This window comes from Scedosporium apiospermum, assembly GCF_000732125.1.
Source record: "Scedosporium apiospermum strain IHEM 14462 chromosome Unknown SEQ_SAPIO_0097, whole genome shotgun sequence".
Lineage (NCBI taxonomy): Eukaryota > Fungi > Ascomycota > Sordariomycetes > Microascales > Microascaceae > Scedosporium > Scedosporium apiospermum.
This window is the reverse complement of record NW_015971798.1, coordinates 83282-106942: the sequence shown is the minus strand read 5'-3', so window position 1 is coordinate 106942 and position 23661 is coordinate 83282. Positions and strand designations below refer to the sequence as shown.

The following is a 23661-nucleotide window of genomic DNA, read 5'->3' as shown; positions in this document are numbered from 1 at the left end:
AAGGGAAAATGAGTAGTGCTAGGTGAGTAGTGCTCGTAGTACTCGGGATGATACATTACTTGTAAAGAAACCGGGAGATCCCCCTCTCAATGTCCACAGAAGGATATTAACAAAAAGCAAAGAACATCGCATGAAACGCAAAAGAGAGCAAGTCCGCCGTGCTGAGTCCGCCTTCCCCGGCGCCACACCATCATTTTTCTACGCACCGGTCATTGGTTAAGAGCCTCTCTTAATTCGTCGAGGTGCAGCCGAGACCCCGGGCGAAGCAGGGTCTTTGATGCTAACCGAAGCCATCGAGTTCAACCATTTTCAACCGGTGCTTGTGAAGGAGGAGAGCGAGATCTATTACTATGTTGGCTAAGAACTCGCAAGCCGCCGCACTGCAAATAGACGCCGCCCGTAGATGCTCCGGGGCCGCAAGCCTTGAGAAAGGGGACCAGCTGCAGGAGTATAAGGCCACTTACTTGTAGTTAGTAACAGCACTTCAGGGAGGCACGGTGGAACAGCTTCTTCTGAGAAGACTTCCGCGTAATTGGGCGGTACGCTACTGCTGCAAGATGTGCTTTCAATGTAGCATCGATGAAGTCACCAGGTCTGACTTATATGTATTGTGACAATGCAGTGGGATTGGGAATCGAGAGATTTGTATCGCTGGACCAGTTTTCGGGGACGATGGCGACTTCGTGGGTCCCCCTAATGCTCGCCCCTCCCCAGGAACGGGGCGGGTCAGGGTCGTTAAGCCCGGAAGGGGCAAGTGCTGTGCTGCATGTCCAGCCAACTCAGATCAACATGGAGATCGGAGCTGAGCCGTTGTCGATCTCTCGACTTAGCGCCTTGGACTCTACTCTACTCTGTGTGAACCAAGTAATAGACACATGCCATTCCTCCCTCCACAGAGGACACTATGCCCTTGTTAAGCTGTTGAAACTAGGGAAACCCGCACAAATGAGCTGTAATTCGTGTCATTCGTCTCATTGGTTCCTGCCTGTTGCGTTATAGTACCTTCTCAGACTTCTCCAGTGCTGTTTCCACCTCGTCTCCCCCCCTGCCCCTGACTTCCCTAAACCTTACTTGCTCCACAGTATTTCCTGCCTCCATTTGATCATACCTTGACCCATTCCTAGCATGGCGGAGGCATTTCCAGGTACAATGCCACAAGACTCAGGAGCTAACCCCGCACTCCCCCCCTCCATTGCCCCTTCCCATTTTGATACGATTTGATGCCGTGGGTCGCCCATGTCAAGGTGAATCCCAATCCAGTCTTCACACACCGGGTTGTCGTGGCCTTCCACCGCAGACCATCATTACTATCTATGTAAACTAGTAACCTCTTTCCTGGGGCCTTTCCCCAAGGATCGGTGATCTGGAGGCCACCGTGCAACATAACACCAATTGACTTTCTCGTTAAATAAACTCGTCGACGAGGGCTCAGGCCTCCCATGTCAGCCACGGACAGACTGCCCCTTGCTGCCCTATTCACAGGGATGCGATACTGAGGGCCTAGCCACTTCACACTCCCATTCAACAGCGTCTACTACTTCGTACGAAGAGACAATGGGATAAAGCCAGGATGGGGGTACTCGGCTCCCAGCCATACTGCAGGAGAAGTGCCGTCTTGACCTGATTGGTCTCCGGCACCCTACGCTAGCCTACCCGACTTTTAGGGCAGCCACGAATATCCCCGGCAAAGATACTTCGTAGATGTGGTCTGACCAGCCCTGGCCAGGCCTCTGCTGCGAGTATTACTTGGTAATATCCCCAGTCCCAGCTTGTGCCCTGGAGGTATAGCTCCAGAGTGGATTCCTCTTCAACGACGAAGCAATCCTGAGAAGGGGGTGCAGAATGACATTGATGACATTGATTGCGGTAAACAGAGCAGCGAAGAGAGGACAGCCAATCCATCCGTCTCTCCACACTTCTGCTGCGAGAGGACTCGGATTAGCCAATGCTTGGAAGTTATTACGGATTATTTCCATTATTTCCTGCCAGAGACACTCTTCCCGCATCCCATCTCATCTAGGCCAACCAAGGTCGCTTGTTGCTTCCTTTTTCTGCTTCCTCATCCTGCAACCCTCCCTATCTGTCAGATTCTGGCGTCCAACTAATCTTCCTATGTGGGCAACGGCTGGTTTGAAAGGAAAGAAAAAATTTTTCCATTTTTTCTTCCTGTTGAGACTAACAGGCGGACCCTGAGTCAATATGTGGTCTACTATTTCTTCAAGCAGTCTCACTCGGGATAAACATCCGTAAGTGCAGCAAGAATGACGGCCAGGCCCGTACCGAGGCTTTAATGAATCTGAAGAGGGAAAAAGTCTCTATGACGGACACATAGGGCTGGCTGTGTGTTTCTGCGGCAAATGCACAGAATCTCGGACGGTTGGATACTCACAGCAAGCCCCAACACGGGCTTACCGTCGGGGCTTGTTGCGGCGGCGAATCCGGCATGGCCAAACGGACTCCGGAGTGAGGGCAGCGTCCCGGCCCTGAGCTTTTTTTTTCGAAGAATCCCGAGCGGCCAAGTGGCCAGTGGCTAACGAAGAACGGGATAGAACAGTACCGTCGGTGAGTCCATGCCGGACGGTGACTGGGTGAAGCAACCTGCTGCTTTGGGATGGCGGAATATTCGCACAGAAGATTGCCTAGGCTGTTACACATTCCTATTCCCCCCTGGCTAGATCTGTAGATCCCTTCTTCTAGGCCACGTTTTCATGCATCTCGACCATGGGTAGATTATCTCACATGCAAAGATGTGTGTGTGTGTGTCTGTGTATCCTTTGAGTGAGTGGCGAAGAAGTTGTTCAGTGCTTGCTCAGCGAAAGTGAATTCTCATTCCGAGAGACGATGTGTATTCACGGCGACATCATCGCCAGGCAATTCACCATAACTATTGTAGTCTCTGTATTAAGCTTCATGCCCACATTTATTTAAGGTCGATGCGCCTAAATCCTCCTCAAGCTCACGGCAACTAACTTCTGAACGCTGCACATCTTCACTTGGAATTGGATGCCACTAAGTAATATTATGATACCTTTCGTCAACACCAGACCTGTCTCCTCACGTACCCCAAGTGCACAGACTAGGAGAAGCGGAAACTACGATATACCAGTACACCATGCACTCGGAGGAAGGGGAGGGGACGGGGGTCGAGGAGGGGTGCTGGAGATAAAGGGAAGGGGGTGTGTTCATGGAGAAGAGGAGTGGGCTGGACATGGAGGTGTCGCTGGTGGCTCCCTCGTACATACATTCCCGCCCACTTACCTCCATCAAATCGACTCGAGCTTACACCCCCTACTCAAAGCCTTCTGGCTGCCGAGTCGGTCCGCGAGAAGGGGAGGGCTCCAGTGGCTGCCATCAGGAGGTACTATTGATGCGGAATTGTTTTTTCTTTGGGAGCGAAGAAAGGTGATCAATTTCATCACTTTCGAAGCCGTAGAATTCGACTGCAGCACCGAGCCATGTTAGCTTGCATCGGAATCTATAATAAACTGAGACGCTGCTACTGGCTAGAGGCGTTTTCGTTTTTGGAATCCCGCTCCCTTCATTATTCACCAAGTGTGATGGCATATATACGGGCTTCGTCCATTTGTCCTAGTCATTTGCTATCTCTCTGAGTTAACAGTTCATATTCCAAGATCGTCAGAAACAGTCCGCTCCCTCCTACATCTTTGTATACACCTCAAGTCGCATGTATCATCCATCCTCAAACCACTTAAACACACACCATTTTAGGTCTATTTCCAGTTCTCTTTCTCTTTAAGAAAAGACCACTCAAGAGACAAAGCGTTCCTCGGATTACTTTTTTTCGCCGGCCACCATGGAGAGTCACATCATGATCGGTGTTGGTGAATGTCGCAGTCACCAGAGCCACCAACTCCCGAGCTTTGCGACCTTCGTGAGCGCCTCTACCGGAGAGGTAGGAACGCCTTTCCTCCCTGCCTCTGGCCCTGCAACTGGCAGCATTCCTCTTTCACGATCATCATCTTCCTCATCACCTTCTCCGTCTTCGAAACCCCGCACTGCATTTCCTCGCCAATACGGTGCGAGTTCCGCCCCCATGGAGAGCGGGTGCGGCAACGCCATGTGTTCGAACCCGAATCCCTATGCCGGCATGGCTCCTCCAAGCAGCGCCGGCGACCGCTTTCGCGACTGGTTCCCCGGCGTAGAACGTATCCCTGGATCATCTCCTACCGACCCGCGAGCGTACAGATCATCCAGGACAGGCCACTCCCCTCCTGACTGCAAGTACAGCTCGGGCGCTACCGCCGCCGCCACTCTCCAGCTGGACCAGCCCCGGAGGATAAGTCTTCCCTCCATCTCGGCACTTACGGCACCGTCCCAGCCAGCCGAAGTTCGGCGGAACTCGCACGTCGACATCTCGGAGAATACCCTGTCGGCACCAAGCGGCCCAGCGGTTTCCAACTATGGCGCCGCTTCAAGCTTCACCAGTAATAACCCGGCCCAAACAGGTTCGGTTAGATCGGGGGCCCCCAACTGCGGCAGCAGCGCCGACTCTCACCCCCATGGCTCTCTACCTACCTTCAATTTCCCATCCCCCGGTCCCGGAGGACTTACACCGGACCAAATGCCCGAGGCTGTCAAGATGGCGCTCTCTGCGTTGGCGGGAGCCGCGGCCGGCGGTGATCGACGAGGTAGTGCTGACTCTGCGTCGAGCCAAGAGCGGGCTACGCGAAGCAAGAGGAAAGCTAGTGCCATCAGCGCGGGCAAAGGCCGATCGAAGGATCATTCAGGAGATGAGGAGAGCGGAGGTAACAAGAGGTTCAAGTGTCCGCACAAGGGCTGTGGCAAGTCCTACAGCTGGAAGGAGAACCTCACTCGACACATGACGACGTAAGCTTCATTTCCTCTTCCTCCGACGAGAAAAAGACTCGATCCCCGCCTCTCACCCGGCAGAAGCAGTACGATGTTTGAATTAGCTAGCTGACACCATCTCTCCTCAATAGATGGCACTCGCCCATGCAGAACCGATGCCCATTTTGCAAGGACAACGCCATGAGACCGAGCTTCAACAGGCTGGACAACTTCAAGGAGCACATCCTCCGACATTTCCGCGACCGGAACAACTGCCGCGCGAGGACCGGGTTCGACCCGGCGGCCGAGGAATTCTACCTCGGCATCACGGAGATGGTCAAGCAGAGACGACAACAGCAGCAACAACAGCACCAACAGCAACAGCAGCAGACTTTGACGGCATCTCAGAGGAAGAGGCTCGGCGCGATGAATATCGAGAGTCCCGGGAGTACGGATACTTGTGATACGGGGAGCGATGTGGCTAGTGATGTTGATGGGGATGTTGGAATGATGGGGTGAGCCTTAAGTGATGGGTTCCTTGGGAAATATCCGAGGAAGTTGGCTGCTTCGTGGTTTCTGGCTTCGAGAAGTTACGCCTGCTGATGCCTATTGAATCGCTAAGAAGCAAATGGGCCACTTTTCTGTACTACTACTGGTTTTCTTAGCGTGCGAGGGACTTCCTGTCCCTTTCCTGTCCTTTCCGTTTTCCTTTTTCCTTCTCCTATTTATGGTACGACATTTGTATTTCGGGGTGTCCAAGAAAGAGGAGGAAATTAAGAGGAGGATGTTCATTCCGAGTTGTTTGTGGATTGAGGTGATGGATATGTTTTGGGAGGCAGAGCTTACGACGTCTTATGAATTATATCGACACAAAAAATAACAGCATGGGCGGACAGAACAGAACAGAGCAAGCAAAGTTGATCTCTGGTTAACGGAAGAGGTGTTTTTGTAAGTTGAAATATGGAGGTTTCAGAAGTCATAATCTATGATAATGGGATGGGACGGGATGGGACGGGATGGGCTAAGGAGGGAGGCAGGTTTCCTTTATTATATAGGGTTCGATAGGTTCTTACTATTAATGTCAGTGTGAGGATAATGGGAATTGACCTCGGATATCAAGTATGATTTTAATACTCTCGCTGAAGTCGAGGTGACTCTGTGATTATACGATTCCCACAAAGCTCAAAAGCGTCCCTGGGCTTGGACCTGGATCTTCCTTTTCCCCCTCTGTCTTAGTATCTCCGTCTCTGCTATCCCCTCCCTCTCTATATATATCTATCTTTCTAGTTTAACTTAGTGGTAGGATTGATGAGTGGGCGGGTAGTACACAGAACAGCGAGGCTTCTAGATGGAAGAGCCAGAGGTGCGTAGACTTAGACGTGAAGTAGAGATAATTACGAAGTACACCCCCTCTAGATGGATGACGACTCCGAACCCACAGTTGATGGCGATTCACAATGCACTAACTACGTTTACGAGTCGTACTGAATAAACTAGTCGATTCGGATATAAAAGAACACGCCGAACGAGGTCGGAGGACGGCCCACGTGATGTTGAGGTAGAACCTGGCTTGAATCCAAAGAATCCAATATTGGCAGATTGACAGATGAGTCCTTGAAAGCCTTGAAAGACATTCTAGCGGTCCGATTCAGGGGTTTTGCTTCGCAAACCGCCTGGGTCGCCAGGCTGTGAGTTCCAAAAGCATGAAACATAAGGGTGGAGGTAGAAAGCTCGATGACATGGCCGAAGCTAACAGGTGGCCTGATCGGATGTGTAGCACCAAATGCGCTCTCCTAGCTCAATCGTGAGACAAAATGTTTCTGTCAGCGGCATGGTGGAACAACCGGCCTTCCCTCTCATCGATTTTAGGAGACGGGAAGGAATTAGTAGTATTGCTGGGTTCAGCTGAAATGTTGTACCTGGAAAGAGGTGTTTCTTCTGTCGAATCTGGATATTTTGGGGTTCAGCGTGTTAATGGGACCAGGAGATCAATAGCTGTTTTGAGAAGCTGGGTCCTTGCTGGGCGACCGGGCTGATCAATGGACAAGAATAGAACATTTTATGGCCGGTTCAAGGATAGTGTGATAATATCCGGGACGGGATCGATAAAGGGAAATGGAACACGAGAATTGGGCGTTCAGGAGCTTAGCCAGGAGTACCTGTGTACCTTCCTGGAAATTTGGAGCCAGAAGGGTACTTTGAATATTGGCGTGGTGGACAACGTAATCAGACTTGGTTCAGCCTAGCGCGGGTGGCGACCGGGAACTTGCACTGTGGATGAGGAAGGAGTTGGCGAAAACTATACAGTGTGAAATATAGACGTCATCCTCATCGTACTTGCCATCTCAGAGTGCGTCCCCTATTCAGAGACAGATACTTTGTACTTGGGAGTACGAAGACGAAGTACCTCCACGTCCTCGTTGTCTTGCTCCAGAGTCCAGAGTCGCACAGCCGCAGCTCCACGAATTCCACCTCGCATCGTTGTCCTTTTTTTGGTGTCAACCTTCAGCCTTCACCCCTTTAATCCATCCCCTCCATCTCCCTTCCGCTTCCTCAACCCAACCGAAACGAACAATCCTCTTCCTTCAACCTTCTTTTAGAGTTTCTTCGCCGGAGTTCTGCATTGGGACTGCCGGGGGGAATCTTGGAATTTTGATGGCATCGCGGGTCTAACGGCTCTCGACGTCGGATTGTATTTCCCTTCCATACAGCTCTTTTTCTTTTTTTTTTACCCCATGACCTTTTCAGACCTTACGACCTAATACGTTTCTTCCACTTCTCGACTCTCGTTAATTCCCAGTTAACTACCTGTTCTCTACCGTACAATTGGCGACGTAACCGCCCTCGAATTTGAACCGAATTGCGTGGTTGACGCCGAACGAAGCTCTACCCTGATCGACAGCCAAATCCCCCACGATAGTCGATCGACAGCCGCGTTCACAATACTCTAGCCCGTGATGGCCCGATCACGGACGCCCAAACCCGCCGAGAGTGGGAGCAGCGCCGTTGCCCCTCCTCCCACCGCCTCGAAGAACAAGTCCAAGAAGTCCAAGGCCTCGCAGTCGTATGCGTCCGAGGGCGTAGAGGACCATGACGTCTTCCTCCTACCAAGCTCGGATTACCAGGTGATGCTTGGTATTACCGTGATTTCTGCTATTGTGAGGCTGTTTAGGATTTACCAACCTACTAGCGTCGTCTTTGATGAGGTCCAGTGAGTTTCCCTTTGTCACCTGCTGAGAAGCTTTGTTCTCATGTGCACTATGCTTGAAAGAAATGTGAAGCTGACTTTGCCCATTTTTTTGTAATGCAGTTTCGGTGGATTCGCGACAAAATACATCAAGGGCAAATTCTTCATGGATGTACATCCTCCCCTGGCCAAGATGCTGATTGCCCTTACAGGCTGGCTCGCTGGCTTCAAGGGTGACTTCGACTTCAAGGAGATTGGAAAGGATTATATTGAGCCTGGTGTACCTTACGTCGCCATGCGTCTGTTCCCTGCTATTTGCGGTATTCTGCTGGCTCCCACCATGTTCTTGACTCTCAAGGCCACTGGATGCCGAACTGTGACTGCTGCTATGGGTGCTCTCTTCATTGTTTTTGGTATGTATTCGATAGATGGAGCTGATACTTCCAGACAAACACTAATACGGCTTCTTTTCCCCAGAGAATGGTCTCTTGACTCAGGCCCGCCTCATCCTCCTCGACTCGCCTCTCATGATTGCCACTGCCTTCACCGCCATGGCATTTTCGTCCTTCACCAACCAGCATGAGCAGGGTCCTGAGAAGGCCTTCCAGCTTAGCTGGTGGTTCTGGCTCGCCTTGACCGGCCTCGGTCTAGGCGTCACGGTCAGCATCAAGTGGGTTGGTCTGTTCACCATTGCCTGGGTTGGCAGCTTGACCTTGGTTCAGCTCTGGGTTCTTCTCGGCGACACCAAGAACGTCTCTGTCCGTCTTTGGTTCAAGCACTTCCTCGCCCGCGCCTTCTGCCTCATCGTTATTCCCCTCACCTTCTACATGGCGATGTTCGCGATCCACTTCCAGTGTCTGCGCAACCCCGGCGACGGCGACGGTTTTATGAGCTCCGAGTTCCAGTCCACTCTTAACTCGAAGGGAATGCGTGACGTCCCCGCCGATGTCATGCTTGGCAGCCGAGTCACCATCCGCCACGTCAACACCCAGGGCGGCTACCTCCACTCGCACCCCTTGATGTACCCTACGGGAAGCAAGCAGCAACAGATCACTCTGTACCCCCACAAGGATGACAACAACCGCTGGCTGCTCGAGAACCAGACTCAGCCTCTCGATATCCATGGCGAGCCTATTAACGGCACCCATGCCTGGGATAGCCTCCCCGAGCCTCAGTACATCAAGAATGGTGCTATCCTCCGTCTCTACCACACCGCCACCCACCGCCGCCTCCATTCCCACGATGTCCGGCCCCCTGTCACGGAAGCTGACTGGCAGAATGAGGTTTCGGCGTACGGTTACGAGGGCTTCGAGGGCGATGCCAACGACTACTTCCGCATCGAGATTGTTAAGTCCAAGTCTAAGGGTGCTGTGGCCAAGGAGCGACTCCGAACCATCCAGACCAAGTTCAAGCTCGTCCACGTCATGACTGGCTGTGTCCTCTTCTCGCACAAGGTCAAACTTCCTGACTGGGCTTCTGAGCAGCAGGAGGTTACTTGCGCCCGTGGTGGTACTCTTCCCAACTCCCTCTGGTATGTCGAGTACAACGAGCATCCTCAGCTCGGCGATAACGCCGAGAAGGTGAACTACGCCAACCCTGGATTTCTCGGCAAGTTCTTTGAGCTCCACAAGGTTATGTGGAAGACCAATGCCGGTCTTACGGACTCTCACGCGTGGGATTCGCGCCCCGAGTCGTGGCCCATCCTCCGTCGCGGTATCAATTTCTGGGGCCGCAACCACCGCCAAGTCTACCTCCTCGGAAACCCGGTCGTCTGGTGGAGCTCTACTCTTGCTGTCGTCGTTTATGTTCTTTTCAAGGGCATCGCCGTCCTCCGATGGCAGCGCAGCTGCGGCGACTACAACCACGTCCTTTTCAAGCGCTTCGACTACGAGATTGGCACATCAGTCCTCGGCTGGGCGTTCCACTACTTCCCATTTTACCTCATGAAGCGCCAGCTCTTCCTGCACCACTACTTCCCGGCCCTTTACTTCGCCATTGTCGCCTTCTCCCAGGTGTTTGACTTCTTGACCGCCCGTACCGCTCCTGGTACTGGCGCTCGCGGCGGCAGCATCTTTAACAAGACCGGCGCCGTTGTTCTGCTAGCCCTTTCCGTTGTCGTCTTTGGTCTATACTCGCCCCTTGCTTATGGCAACACTTGGACTAAGGCCCAGTGCAAGCGCGTCAAGCTTTTCCCTACTTGGGACTTTGACTGCAACACTTTCCTCGAGAGCGTAAGTCTTCAGTCGCCTTCCCCCCCCCCCCCCCCCCCCCCCCCCACAAACCGCCTGATATTAGAGTAATAAAGCATAACTTATACTGACTCCGAAACAGTACGACGCATACAACAGCTTGCCCGCCCCTAGCTCGAGCGCTGCGCAGTCCACTTCCGCCAAGCCCGTCGAGGCCAAGCAGCCTCCTCCTCAGGTCCCCGTGGCCCAAGATGCGCAGCCGGCCGTGGGAGAGCAGGCGGGTATTAGCGGTGCGCCTGCCGTACCGGCGGGTCAGCGCATCCTCGCCCAGGAGGAGCGGATAGAGTACCGCGACCAGGACGGCAACCTCCTCGACGAAGAGCAGGTCAAGGCCCTCGAGGGCAAGGTCGAGTTCAAGACGCGCTACGAGACCCGCACGCGCATTGTCGACCAGGACGGCAATGAGGTCATTCTGGGCGAAGACGGCCAGCCCATCCCCCAGGAATATGCGCCCCCTCACCCGGACGTCGACGGCGTTGACCCCAACACCAAGAAGTCGCTCGGCCGCCCCGACGACCCGATCCCCCGCGAGGAGGTTCCCAGCAGGGAGGGCAAGGCTGAAGCTAAGGCTAGCGAGGCGAAGCCTGCTAGTGAGGGAAATGAGGCGACTGGTCAGGGTGCCGTTGTTGAGGAGAAGGCGGAGGAGCCGGCGGTGGTGGTGGAAGATGTCGTGGTAGAGGACATTGCTGCTTGAGTCCTGGGATACGATGTCGATTATCTCTTGAGACTTGTGTGGAAAATGGGTTTCATGATTTTAACCCTCCATGAGTTGTGAGATGATGTGTCTCAGGGGATCTGTGTACTTGACCTTTTCTCCCCCCGTTCCTTTTCTTTTACTCAATGTCTCGTTACCAAAAACCCTCTTATTCCAAACGCGGAAACTCTTCTTTGTGTCTAGTTAATTTTTTTCCCCTCCTTCTATCTTGTGTTTCTTGTCATTGGTTTCCAACTCCCCTCGACGTAGGATGGATTAGAAGGGTTATTATGTATGGGATGGGACTTCAAAAGGATCGAACGGGTATAGATGTAAGTTTGTAGTTTAGTTGTGAGAAAGCTTTATGATGCCATTGCAGAACTATCCGCTACCATCGTCCTGAAAACATGGGGAGGAAATACAATCTGGCTCGCCTAAGGAGACCATGACCCTTGCAGCCAGCGGGACAGGCCTAGAGATACTGATTCTCGTTGAGGTGGGAGCCTGTTTATTCGTCGATCCAACCAAACTCGACCGCTTCCTCACCAAGATCAGCCACCCCCATCAAGTGTCACCATGAGACCCCCGAGCGCTGTGTCTCCCAAAGCCAATCGCGGCGCGGCGCTACTCTTTCACTGGGCTAAATCACACATTATGTCCCGCCATGGCTTTGGCTCGTTTCGGGTATCCTTAGTCGCAGCTATATTCACCAAACGTGTAAAAGTCAGGGTTAGAAATTGAGCCGAGGATATGATGACTTACACCATGGACAACTCAAAATGAGTGGGTTTGAGCAGGCTGTAGGCATTCCCACGAGTTAGGGTATGGGTTAAAGGGGCTGAGAACCGGGGCGCCACAGCCACCAACGCTCGAATTGTTCAAGAATCTACGAAAGGAGGTAAATGTTGCGGAGTAGTTTGACAGGTCAAACTCCCGAGGTCAAACTCCCGATCAGCCTGTCGCCCAATCCGAAGTCGCGAAATTGCTGGAAGAACATGAGCCATTCGTTCGGGCCAGGATTATGCTTTCTACTAGCCTAGATAGACCGTTTGCTTCGGAGTAAACTTGAGAAACGATTCTGTTCTGAACCACAAACACAATATCTCGAGCTAGGTCAAGGAATTGGGATGGCTAGTGATGTGCTATCTGTACGCAATGGTTTATGGCTCGATTCTAGAGGAGACAAGTAGGAAAGATGACCACAACACTACCGTGGCTGTCTGGCCCAATATAGCGCCAGAGCCTGGCCGGGAGTTCGGAACCGCCTTCTGTATCTGTAAAGGTGTGTGGTGCTCTCTTCTTCACCCTTCTCGATCAGATGTGGCGCAGCCTGCATGCTCATAGACCTATTGATCTGGCTTGCATCAGGCAGCAACCCGCAGCCTCCTTACAAAACGCATTAATCGGAATTGGAAGCCAGAGGGTCTTGAGAACACTCAAGAAGATGCAACGAGCAACAAAAAAAAGTCAACGATCACATCTCCAAAAACAACATTTGTCAGTTCGAACTTCGCGCTTCATTCAGTACACCTTCTCTTAGCCATGTCTTCATACTCGTACTCTTCTTTGCCGGAGGGCAGTATTCGCCTAATCCGGCTTCTGCCACATCAAGACAAGAATTCCCCCATCCAGTGCCAGCTCTTCGACTGCCCTCTCTTTGAGTCAGAAAGCACTTATCCGTACGAGGCTTTATCCTACGTATGGGGCTCTGAGGAAAAGCCTCAGTCTATCTCTATGGATAATCATAGCTTCCTAGTCGGCCAAAACCTTCACGCGGCGTTGTTGCATCTTCGAAGTCGCTTTTTGGAGCGAATCCTATGGATAGATGCTGTTTGTATCGACCAAGGAAACCTAGCTGAAAAGGGACTTCAAGTTCAGTCTATGGCGAAGATCTTCGCTAAAGCAAGTCGTGTAATTGTATGGCTTGGAGAGGCCGCTGCCGACAGTAATCAAGCCCTTGAAGATATACGCGTTGCTGCAGCCAAGCAGTCTAGGACACCCTCAACCGACGAAGCGAACGCGTGGAGTAGAGCGTATCGCGGCGGCAGAGGACTCGACCAGAAAGCGATTCTCACGCTGCTTCAGCGGCCATGGTTTGAACGTATCTGGGTAAGGGAACGGACGTTACAAAAATAACAATATTAGCTGAGGTTGTTGACAATGTTATAGGTACTTCAAGAGGTTGCCGCAGCCCGGCATATACTGATCAAGTGTGGCCACACGGAGATTGACGGATATGCCTTCTGCTCAGGCCTGAGCGCATTGAAACTATCCTACGAAACTTGCCCAGACCGGCAAGCTCTGATCTATTCGGCAACCTACCTTATAAGGGATGCAGCGCTCCGGCCTAGATGCGCGACTAGTCATCACCTTGACAGGTTTTCACTCAACATATGCACCCTCGGTGAGCTGGTAGATATGTACCACACTCGCAAAGCCACCGATCCCCGCGATAAGGTCTACGCATTACTCGGCATGTGCTCCGATAGTCCTGGGTTAGCAGGGTTATCAGCCGACTATGGCATATTATGGAGAGAGCTCTTCCGGCGACTGGTTAACTTCCTCATCTCTGAACAGATGTCAGTGCACACCCGGGATGATACGGAGATGGCGATTATTGAGGGCAAGGGCCTCATTCTCGGCGAAGTATTGTCAGCTATGAGGGATACCAACTGGGAAGACAGACAGATTGTGGAAATTGCCTGGGGGGATCATCCTTACTGTATTGGCATAGAAGAGACACCGGAGTCCAGCTGGACCTTCCAGGCCCCTGCAAAGTCTATTCAAGGAGGAGATCTCGTCTGCCTTCTACAAGGAGCGTCGCGGCCTACAATCATCCGGCTATACAACGATCATTGGATCGTTATAATGACTGCGGTGCCCCCGACAGACGATCTACATGGACCAACTAGAGATACCAAATGGACTGAACTTTTACATTCGACAACAACCTTTCCGCATGATTTTCTGCTTGTGTGGGACTGGGATATGGACCCTAGCAAGTCACAAGACGGAGAAGATCGCGAATACTTCGTACACCGTCGACCTCATGAATGCTCCAAAACAGAGTTGGAGGATAATTTGAACAAAGCGATCAGGTTGGGGAAAGTTGGAATGGCGTTGCAAGGAGTCAACGGCCGCGAAAAGAGCCGGAAATATCTCCGAAAAGCAATGAAGATCTTTGAGGCTGCTTCGAGAGACATGGTCAGCCGTTGGAGAAATGTTGATGGAAAGTTAAAAAGAATGACAGACCTTCTTATCATGTACAAGGACGCATGGGCGCCGTTAATGGCGGCAGAGGCCTGGCACGAAGTTGTCGTTAAGCTGCTGCTTGATGCTATCAAGGTTGCCCTAGACGCTGATCGAACGCGGCTGCTGTCTTGGGCGGCCGAAAAGGGGGTCGAGGTGCTTGTCAAGACACCGCTGTCTTGGGCGGCCGAGAATGGGCACAGGGTAGTCGTCAAGCTGCTCCTTGATACCTACAATCTCGACCTAAATGATGAATATACATTAGGAAAAAAAGCACTACTGTTCTGGGCGGCACAGAATGGGCATGAGGCAGTCGTTAAGCTGCTACTTGATACTGGAAAGGCTGACTTAGAAGCTAAGAACTGGCATGGCCAGACGCCGCTAAGCTTAGCAGCAAAGAATGGGCACGAGGCAGTTGTTAAGCAGCTGGTTGATACTGGAAAGATTGACTTAGTTACTTTGGACCGGCGCATGCAGACGCCACTAAGCTTAGCAGCAGAGAATGGGCATGAGGCAGTCGTTAAGCTGCTACTTGATACTGGAAAGATTGACTTAGATGCCGAGAAGAACTGGGGTGGCCAGACGATGCTAAGCTTAGCAGCAGAGAATGGGCGTGAGGCAGTTGTCAAGCTACTACTCGATACTGGGAAGGTCAACCCCAATGTTCGGGATAGGTCAGATAGGATGTCGCCGCTATCGTGGGCAGCTAAAAACGGCCATGAGGGGGTTGTTAAGCTGCTGCTTGATACTGGAAAGGCTGACTTAGAAGCTAAGAACTGGCGTGGGCAGACGCCACTAAGCTTAGCAGCAAAGAATGGGCACGAGGCAGTTGTTAAGCTGCTACTTGATACTGGAAAGGCTGACTTAGAAGCTAAGAACTGGCATGGCCAGACGCCGCTAAGCTTAGCAGTAGAGAATGGGCACCAGGCAGTTGTTGAGCTGCTACGAAGTAAACGGCAACGTCTATCATAGCGTAATACATGAAGAGTCTTTGGGGATGTATGGATTTATGGGAATTGGATATTTCAAGTACTTTCCGCGGATATACACTGATGGTGTGGAACCCTCACATCTTGAAGCTTGATGGCTGCGCACAAGTCGCGCACCTTTCGGCACGTTTGATAGCAAACAACTTTATGGGACGGCTATGGGATGAGGTGATATATGTCCTAAGTGGATTTCAGGTTGGTGTGTTATGGACCGGCTGACTCTGGCCATCTGGGGACTTGGTGTGCGCGGAAGATGCGTGGGAGTTCCACGCGGAGCGGTTGGGGCGCGAGCAACGGTGGTGAGTATAGGAAGGACAGGCGAGAAGTTGGACTTGATTCATCCTCTAGAGGATGTCAGACTATACCAGGAGGCAAGGTACGGGGCACGGGCAGCATACTTACAACCGCGACGAAAGATCACATCACGCAAAGCTTCAGAAAAAGAAGAAGAAAATGTATTACTTATCCATGTATGGAATCCCCTTTCGTCTCGTTGTTTTCCTTTCTTCTTTTCCAATCCATCAAGTTTCCAAGTCTATATGCCGCGAAAAGGACAACAAAGCTGTAAAACTCCCTTCGAATTCCAAAGCTGGTTTGTTATACCCCATAAAACCCATTCCAATCCGTTTCGATCCTTCCGTTTGAGCCCATAACCCCATTGATACCTAGAGAGAAGAAGAAGAAAAGAGAGGAAAAGACAAGGCAAGAAAACCCATTCCCTGATGTAAAGGAGTCTCCAAACGCCAAATATGCCATGCAAGCGAGTGATGAATGCCAAAAACCCTGTTCTCGAAAGATCCAAAACGAGCGACCGTAAGCCAAACAACAGCAAAAAAGAGCAAAAAGACTAGAAAACCAAACAAGCAAAAGAAAGTGATAAAAAAAAAAAAAAGCTCAACTCTTCAAAGCAGCAAGAACCTCCGAGACGTTCCCCATCCCGGGACTCGTCACATTAATCTCCAAGCCCTTGACTCCCTGGGTCGAGTTCCTCGGGCTCGGGCTCGGTGTAACCACCTCCCCTTCTCCCTCCGCATCGCCATCGTCCTCTCCGACCCCTTCTTGTCGAGGGCTTTCCTTTTCCTTTTCGCCTTCCTCAGCGACATCCGCCACCGCTGAAGCTGGTAAAGAGGCAGCAGAGGACGCGACAACAGCGTGTCCCGTAGGAACCACGCCGCCGCCGACCCTGGCCCAAAACATTTGCTCGCGGAGCCTCACGCTCTCCTCCCACGCCGCCTTTTCCGAATCGGCATCATCGGTCCTCCAGAGACCATCTTTGAGCATCCTCAAGAAGCCGAGGAAATCGCACGTCGAACGTACACGACCGAGGCAGTAGGCGCACAGGGGATATCGCTGCGCCGAGTCGGATTCGCTCGTCCGGAATCGGTGGGTACGGAGGTGCTCGGGTTCCTTGCGGGACTCGCCGCAGAGGGAGCATGGGTGGTGCTGGGGGTGAATGGCTGTGGGGTACGGGAGCGTGGAAGGGGCCGGCTCGACGACGAGGGTACCTTCAGTCATGGCGCTGAGGACGCCGCGGCGGGCGAGCCAAGAGATACCTGGGGCGGTGTCGAGGCGGAGAGTGGGGTCGATGTCTTCGACGAGGGCGCGCTTGTAGAATTTGGTGTCCTTGAGGGAGCCCGTCGTTGTTGGCGTGGGCGTCTGCGAACCTTCCTTGGGGGAGGCGGCGGCGGATCCGATACCACTGGGCAGGGACGACGTGGAGGGAGAGGAGGAGTGATTTGCTGAACCGTTCCCGTTGCCATTGGGAGCAGAGGAGGAGGAAGTGGAGGACCCCGTCACGCTGAGGCCGAGATTCATACCATTGATGCCGCTGAGCGATGACGCCGAGGCACGGCTGCCGGAGCGGTTGTGCTTGGCAGTGCGGCTAAGTAGTCTAAAGTCCTCGTAGGCAGCTAAATCGGTCCGCAACACGGGCTGAATAAGGTGGACAAAGCTTGTCGGGGATGCGGGCGAGACGGGTTCGACAAAGGGGGAAGACAGCAGACCGCCGTCGCCGCTCAAACTCCTCTCCTGGTCCTTGGCATCGAACCTGCTGAAGCCAGGGGAAGACGGTGCGGTAAGGTTCGTCTGGTCGTCGTGATCGGCCGTCATCTGCTCCATGACGATCTTGAGCTCGGCGAGCTGCTCTTGCTGCGACTGCAGGAGACTCTCGGTGTCTACAATCTGGGCGCGTAGCTGCTCGTTCTTCTTCTCCATGGCCTCCTGCTGCCTCAGCGCCTCCTCCTTCGCGGCCACGACCATCTTGTTAGCCTCCTCGAAGAGCGCGGTCGTCAGGTTCTCCAGCTCGTGCTCGATCTTGCGCTTTTCCTTTTCTACCTCCTGCTTCGCCTTCTTCTCCTCGGCGACCTTGGCGGCCCAGGCCTTCTTTTCCGACTCAACTGTCTTGCGCCGTACCCAGACGTCGCCGGCCAGCATTTCGCGCTGCGACGCTACTAACGCCTCGAGCTGGCGTATGCGCTCACGGGCCTGCTCAAGTTCCTGCCTCGCTTCGGCGAGACTGTTGTCCAGCGCTGTCTGGTGGTTGATAGCGCGGATGAGTTTCGTGCTGAGGGCGGTCACTTCATCCTGGGGCTCAGCCTCGCCGTCGCTCACCACGGAACCGTTACCGTTCGCTTGGGGGCTCATGGCACGGATGCGCGGATCGGGAAGAGTGCTCAAATCGGAGTCGTCATCGGCGGTTGGTGATGTCGGCGTTATGGGAGGCGAAGTCTTGAGAGGGAAGCTGAAGTCGGGAAGCTGCGGCGTCGATGGGGAGCGGCCATGGCGTAGAGGTGAGGGCCGAGTGGGACTCGATGACTTGGTGGTGGTTGTGGAGGTTATAGAGGAGAGGGAGCGGAAGTGGCCAAAGGTACGACGACCGGTGGGCTTCGGGGAGGAATTTTGGGGCTCGGGGGACTCGGACGTGAAGGCTGTCCAGGGCGAGACGCGGATGAAGCTGGGATCTCGTTAACAAAGAAAGCGGAGGGTTAGCTGGGAAAGAGAAGATTTATTCTACTCACGCTTCCATCTTGTCCTACCCTCAAGGGCCAGGCCTAGCTACCAGTGGCTATCGGTGAGCAACGGTGTTAAGGGGGCGAGAACGAAGCGCCCGGCGGCGGAAGCCGTGGACTTGGATTCCCCCTAGTTATTCGTGCTCAAGAGAAAAAAAAATATCGTGGAAATTGGTTTTGTTAAGCGGGATGCTAAGATTGCTTCGCGGTCGGTCGTGAGTCGATCCGGTCTCGCAGATTGGCTCGAGAGAGCGATTTAAGCTCACGGGCTGGCGGCAAGGGCAGAGCGTTTGTTTGGGGGGCAATAGCAATGAATAAATGTTAATTAAGCTGCGAGGGCTATTTTCCCTGCTAGCAATTATAAGCTACTGCAATGAATACGCAGGACGGTTGAGAATCGGCGAGATGAGAGTTATCGATGCGGAGGTGGAGAGGAGGAGAGCACCGGAGTGAGCAGGTGATGTCGGGATGTGAAGAACAAGAGACTCAAGAGACTCAGTTTGGGATTCGAGTTTGGTTGAGTTGAGTTAAGCACAGAGCAGGAAAGGAAAGAGCTTTGAGGAGTAGCAGAGGGTACGGAAGTACATGTAGTAGCGCCAATGTACCCCGATGTTGCAGTGGAGAGAACAGACCAGCCAGAACGAGCAGCTGAGGACTTTGCTCAGTGGCGAGGTTTCCTATACATGAAGTTCAAGTGTTATATACTATTGAGGTAAAGTATTAGATACATTTCCGCGAAGTTAGCGTCGTACTAGTCGGTGGGGAAAATGAAGTCAAAGTGCGTACTTCGTACTTCTGCCCGCTTTTCCGTCACTGGATCAGTAGCGTCGCAGTGACGGAACTTGGACCTGCCAAATCCTGGAATTGTCACAGGCGGTTACGTCAATCACGGGATTCGCTGAGACTCCGATCCGAGTCCGGGAAACGGACCACTTGGAGCAATTGCGAGCACCAGAGGACAGATGACAACTGACAGCTGACCGAGGCGATATCCAGCCTACGATTATCATAGCGCAAAAGCAATAATGCTGCACGGGAATAAATGAATCAATCAATGAACGAATTAATCCCACTTGTAAGTTTATCAGCTCGATCATAACCCGGATTCTCGGTTCTGATGAAACATGGGCCCAGTTAACCAATACGAGCTTCAATTGCGCTCTGAACCCCAAAGAATCAAAGAATCCATCAATGATCTCGCCAGATCCGTCCAAAAACTGCTCTTAGCCCCAAAATCAAAATTAAACCCCATAAAATACGAACTAACACGAGAAATCACCTCGCGTCCTCCCTCACAATTCAGCTCGCATCTGGCGTAAAGTCGCGTTTTACCAACCAGGGATCGACAGGGACTTAGAGGGTCTACGACTGGGGCTGCCATGTGCGCACATCAACTACTCTCCAATAATACGACTCTATCGAATGTTAAAGGGTTGGGGAATCGGCCAGTAAAGTGGCTCGAGAAAAACCCCTCTCCAAAGCCTGTCGAAAAAAGAAGTAAGCCTCCGGTTTGACTGAGGTCGTAGGCATTCTTACCCCTCTCCCTCTCCCACGTTGAGCATCCAGGCGTGGGCGGGTTACTCCAAGCTTCTTATGCCCGGTGAGGGAAGCCACCCATCTTCCATGCGTGCCATGCACTGCGCACATGCATGCGGCGTATGTAGCCTTTGCGGGAGGGGAGCTTTGGGAGATGAGATGCTCCGCGAACTCAAGATCTCATCTAATATACCGTTTTAGTCCAACTTGGAAATATGGGCCGAAAAAGTGGGCTATTTTTGGATTTCTGGAACATCGACGTGTCTTGCCAAAATCCCAGCATCGGAAACCTTGACATCGGAAATCTCGACATTAGACGGCGCGGGAGAACATTGAGATTGGTGTCTTTACGATGTCGAGCAAGGAAGGTGAGACAAATGGGAGTTTAAGTGATCGGGTCAGCCTCCGCCTTGTTGCTGGACGAACTTCGTGCCTGACGAGAATTCATTCGAGCATAAACGCCAGTATCGCGTAGTTTTTGGACTTGGACGATCTAGAAATATAGACTCGTTCCCGTCTCGGCCCAGCCGTCATCACATAAATTCTTCGAATCAGACATCATGGACACTCTTCTCGTGCAAGGCGAGGAAGGAATCTCCGGACCTGGGAGACGGGCAACTTCATTTTTTCTTGCTTCCTTTTCGTTTCCCTTCCTCGCCATTGTTTGCAGGACATCACCAATATCGTATTATCAAGTTTCCAGCAGTCAGTTCTACAGTCTTTTTGAAGTTCTTCATAAGCTCCTTTCTTCGCCAGTTCCGATTCCAAAAGACTGGAATCCAACCCTCTTGTCGTCAACCCTCTTCGGGGAGATCTGTGTCTTACAAGGCATGGTGTAATCTTGCTGAATTAATGGGCTGGATTAAAAATTGGATTTTGCCCTTCCGTACGCATCAAGACTTGGGCATCCGCGCGGACCTAAATTCTGCTTCCGGCAACTTCGGAATGTCGAAGTTGATGGGTGGATTCCAGTTGGCATACGAAATGGGGAACAAGCGTTGTGGTGAAGGATCGTCTTTATCGTCTTCGTCGTCTTGGGATCGGCGTCGGCGTGGATCCGCTGCCGAAAACAGAAGCAACCAAGATGTATGCAGACTCCCCAGCAGTCCGCCCTCTTTATATCGGCCAGCCTGAGCAGACAGTTCTCTTCCTTATAAAGTCGCCCTCGTCGTCATGACACCTCGAGTTGGCAATTCAAGTTGTGGTCACTCTCGTCTTCAACTGTCCAACAAAGGTCGCCTAGTGTTGCCGTGAATGAGACTCCAGTCTGCCTGTTGACAACGCCTTTGTCTCTGGAGTTTGGAAGACGTACATAAATCGAAGGTTCCCGTCAAGTGTCACAAAGGCCTACCGCAATGGACAGAGGCGTCGGAGAAAGCGCGAAGACCCGGCAGGCAAGAAATTCACAGCAAGACGGAACATCCACGACCAATCGACCGCAGAAGACTGCTCAGTTAGCAGCGATAGGCGAAGGTCCAGGTAAGAATGCCAATGTGACATGTTTGTGTGTGAGAGGGCTTCTCGATATGCTAAGGCAATAGGAATAGGAATAGGAATAGGGCCTCGGAGGCGGCAGGCAGGACTTCGGCGACAACCTCCATCGGCAAGTGGCCCAGATGCTACCGGAGCAGTCCCTTCGGTCAGCGGCTCTATCCCGGCAGCACTTACCCACGAGAACTTGTCTAAGCTTAACAAGATGAATGCGAAACGATCATACAAGCCCATTCCCGGGAAGAGGGCTGCTGATGAAGACGAGTCGACGGCGAAATCAACCTCCACGACATCAATGGGGTTCAAAAAGCAGACCTTTAAAAACGGCATCCTAAATCGTGCAACATCCAGGGCGCCAAACAACTTTGAAGATGAACTCCAACGTATCAACAGACGCAGGGGGAGCATCGATCCTCCAGAATCAGTCTGGCGGGCTTACGTGAGAGCCATCGAGTCAGCTAAGAATGAAGCCACGATACAAATGCACATCACCCTCCTTCTAAAGAATGTCTTAGACGAGAATTCTGGTTATACCAGGGTCATCGACCAGGCGTTTACAGCCTTACCCGATAATCTTGGCTTTAACAATGGTCTTGCCACTCCACAGCCGGGCATGGCTGAAGGACTGATGGCTGGAGAGTTTATGCCATTTCCCATCGATGACCAGCTTGGGGGGGTTGCGGTTTTAATCGAAGATGAGGGCGATTCCATCACCCTGCCACATCTAGCAGCAGAATTCAAGGGTCCGGGAAAAGATATGTTGCAGGCAAGGATTCAAAGCGCCTATGATGGCGCTGCACTCGTCTACGCAAGAAACCAAGCCCTTAAGTACATTGGCAAACCCGACCCTCGGGGCCATGCTACCATCACGACCTTCACTTCAGACGGAACTAGCGTCTGTTTTTTTGCACACTATGCAGATCAATCGGAAACTGATGGAAAGATAAAGTATCATCAGTACTCCCTAGGGACTACAAGCCTCACAGACTCATATGATGCCTGGATGAAGGCTCGAAGGCAGCTCAGGAATGTCCAGGAGGATGCGAGGAATCGGTCCTATGACTTGAGAGATCAGCTTGTGGACTATTGGAATGCAGAAAGTGGCTCTGCTGGAGAAACCAGCGTGAGCGATCTCGATTGAATTGGGGAAGAATACTAGGCCTACCTACACTCTGCCTCAGCCTTCACGGCGGCAGTAGGCCCTCTTCTCCGGCATGTGTTGAGGGATCCGAACGTTTTCTTTTTATTCTCTTTTTGATTTCGATACACCTTGGAAAGTCTACTATCCCCAGTCCTGGTCTCCTTCGTACACGGTACCCGGATTCAATTTGCGTTTTACTCTTAGAGAATAGAATAAACAAAAGAAGAAAAACAAGCGAATCTGACTTAAAAAAATTCCCTCCCTCTGTTCTCCGTTTCCGTATTACAAAATGAATGTCCTCGTCCTAAAAGAACTCAAGACTCGTTCATCCGCAATAACGTGGAGAGTTGGGGTGTTTCCCCTGGCTCTGCCGCTACGATAGGTTACACCGCAATCACTCCAGCCATACCTGACCAAAAGGAGATACGAGAGGGATGGAGGGAGTGTCCACTATAACCTACATATCATCTTGAAATATGCACGGAGATATTATGGGAGAGGGAAGGGCGGAGCTCGTTTCGGAATGGGGGAGCAAATCGTCGTCTAAGTGAGTGGGTGGGGGAACGGGAAGGCTTTGGGGGGGGTGTGAGGTATATAAAAGTTCACATTATCGCCGGAGATGGACTCCCCATTGGATGTCATTCAACTCTTCTGATGGGCTTATGGTTGTAGGGGGATCTCGAAGGTTGCCTAGTAGTCGCGGCGATATGATGGATGGTCAGGATCTGGGCATCTTGTTTTCTTCTCAGTTCGTCCCCAATTTCCGATAAGATTGGGGAGAACCCATGGGCGATGGACGGCTCGAATATTCACGCAATATTATAGGAATATAGAAACTGCCGTCACACTGTCTCGTCAATCTCAGAGGCTCTCGTGGAATATGCTGGTTCCAACCGGAAGCCTTGAGAGTCTGCGGCGCTCCAATATGAGGCTCTCTTTTCAAGGCACACACCCAACACATCTCATGTATCCTGTGAGCGCCCGAGGACATGCTTCACTTCATCATCCCCCTCTCTTTCTACAGCCCTGCCATCTATCTAACCTGCGGCCCCAAGCAAGGTATCAAATGCTGATTTGCGTTTCTCCATCCCCATCGAAACCCTCTGTCCTCATCAGTTTGTCTTATTCTCCGACAGACCGTCAGCTCCAGCAGGCGATTGCGGGGTGGGCATTTACACGTTTTAAAGGCCGTTGATCACTTCAAACGGATTTCTCCTCAACAACAAAGAAGGAACAGAGACTCGTGCAGGCCTTGGACAGGATCCATGATGTATTGTAACAGTAAAGGGCAGGCGTCGGCATTTTCAT

At 52.2% G+C, this 23661-nt stretch overlaps 4 protein-coding genes and 1 pseudogene across 4 annotated transcripts; 4 read left to right on the top strand and 1 right to left on the bottom strand.

Annotated features, from left to right (window-relative positions):
* Positions 1-3814: 3814 nt before the first annotated feature.
* Positions 3815-5328, top strand: SAPIO_CDS5100 (uncharacterized protein; the record flags this gene model as incomplete). Its single annotated transcript, XM_016787494.1, has 2 exons — positions 3815-4848; positions 4962-5328. The coding sequence occupies 2 exons, from the start codon at positions 3815-3817 to the stop codon at positions 5326-5328; spliced, it is 1401 nt and encodes a 466-aa protein (XP_016642825.1).
* A 2438-nt stretch (positions 5329-7766) lies between these two features.
* SAPIO_CDS5099 (Dolichyl-phosphate-mannose-proteinmannosyltransferase) lies at positions 7767-10939 on the top strand (the record flags this gene model as incomplete). The annotated part of the gene is made up of 4 exons (XM_016787493.1): positions 7767-8020; positions 8120-8409; positions 8474-10227; positions 10328-10939. 4 exons carry the CDS (start codon positions 7767-7769, stop codon positions 10937-10939), a joined length of 2910 nt encoding a protein of 969 aa, XP_016642824.1.
* Positions 10940-12481: 1542 nt separating this feature from the next.
* On the top strand, positions 12482-15160 carry SAPIO_CDS5098 (Uncharacterized protein; the record flags this gene model as incomplete). The annotated part of the gene is made up of 2 exons (XM_016787492.1): positions 12482-13048; positions 13109-15160. 2 exons carry the CDS (start codon positions 12482-12484, stop codon positions 15158-15160), a joined length of 2619 nt encoding a protein of 872 aa, XP_016642823.1.
* Positions 15161-16071: 911 nt separating this feature from the next.
* SAPIO_CDS5097 (uncharacterized protein) lies at positions 16072-18202 on the bottom strand (the record flags this gene model as incomplete). The annotated part of the gene is made up of 2 exons (XM_016787491.1): positions 16072-18130; positions 18195-18202. 2 exons carry the CDS (start codon positions 18200-18202, stop codon positions 16072-16074), a joined length of 2067 nt encoding a protein of 688 aa, XP_016642822.1.
* Positions 18203-21417: 3215 nt separating this feature from the next.
* Positions 21418-22353, top strand: SAPIO_CDS5096 (annotated as a pseudogene; the record flags this gene model as incomplete).
* Positions 22354-23661: the final 1308 nt, after the last annotated feature.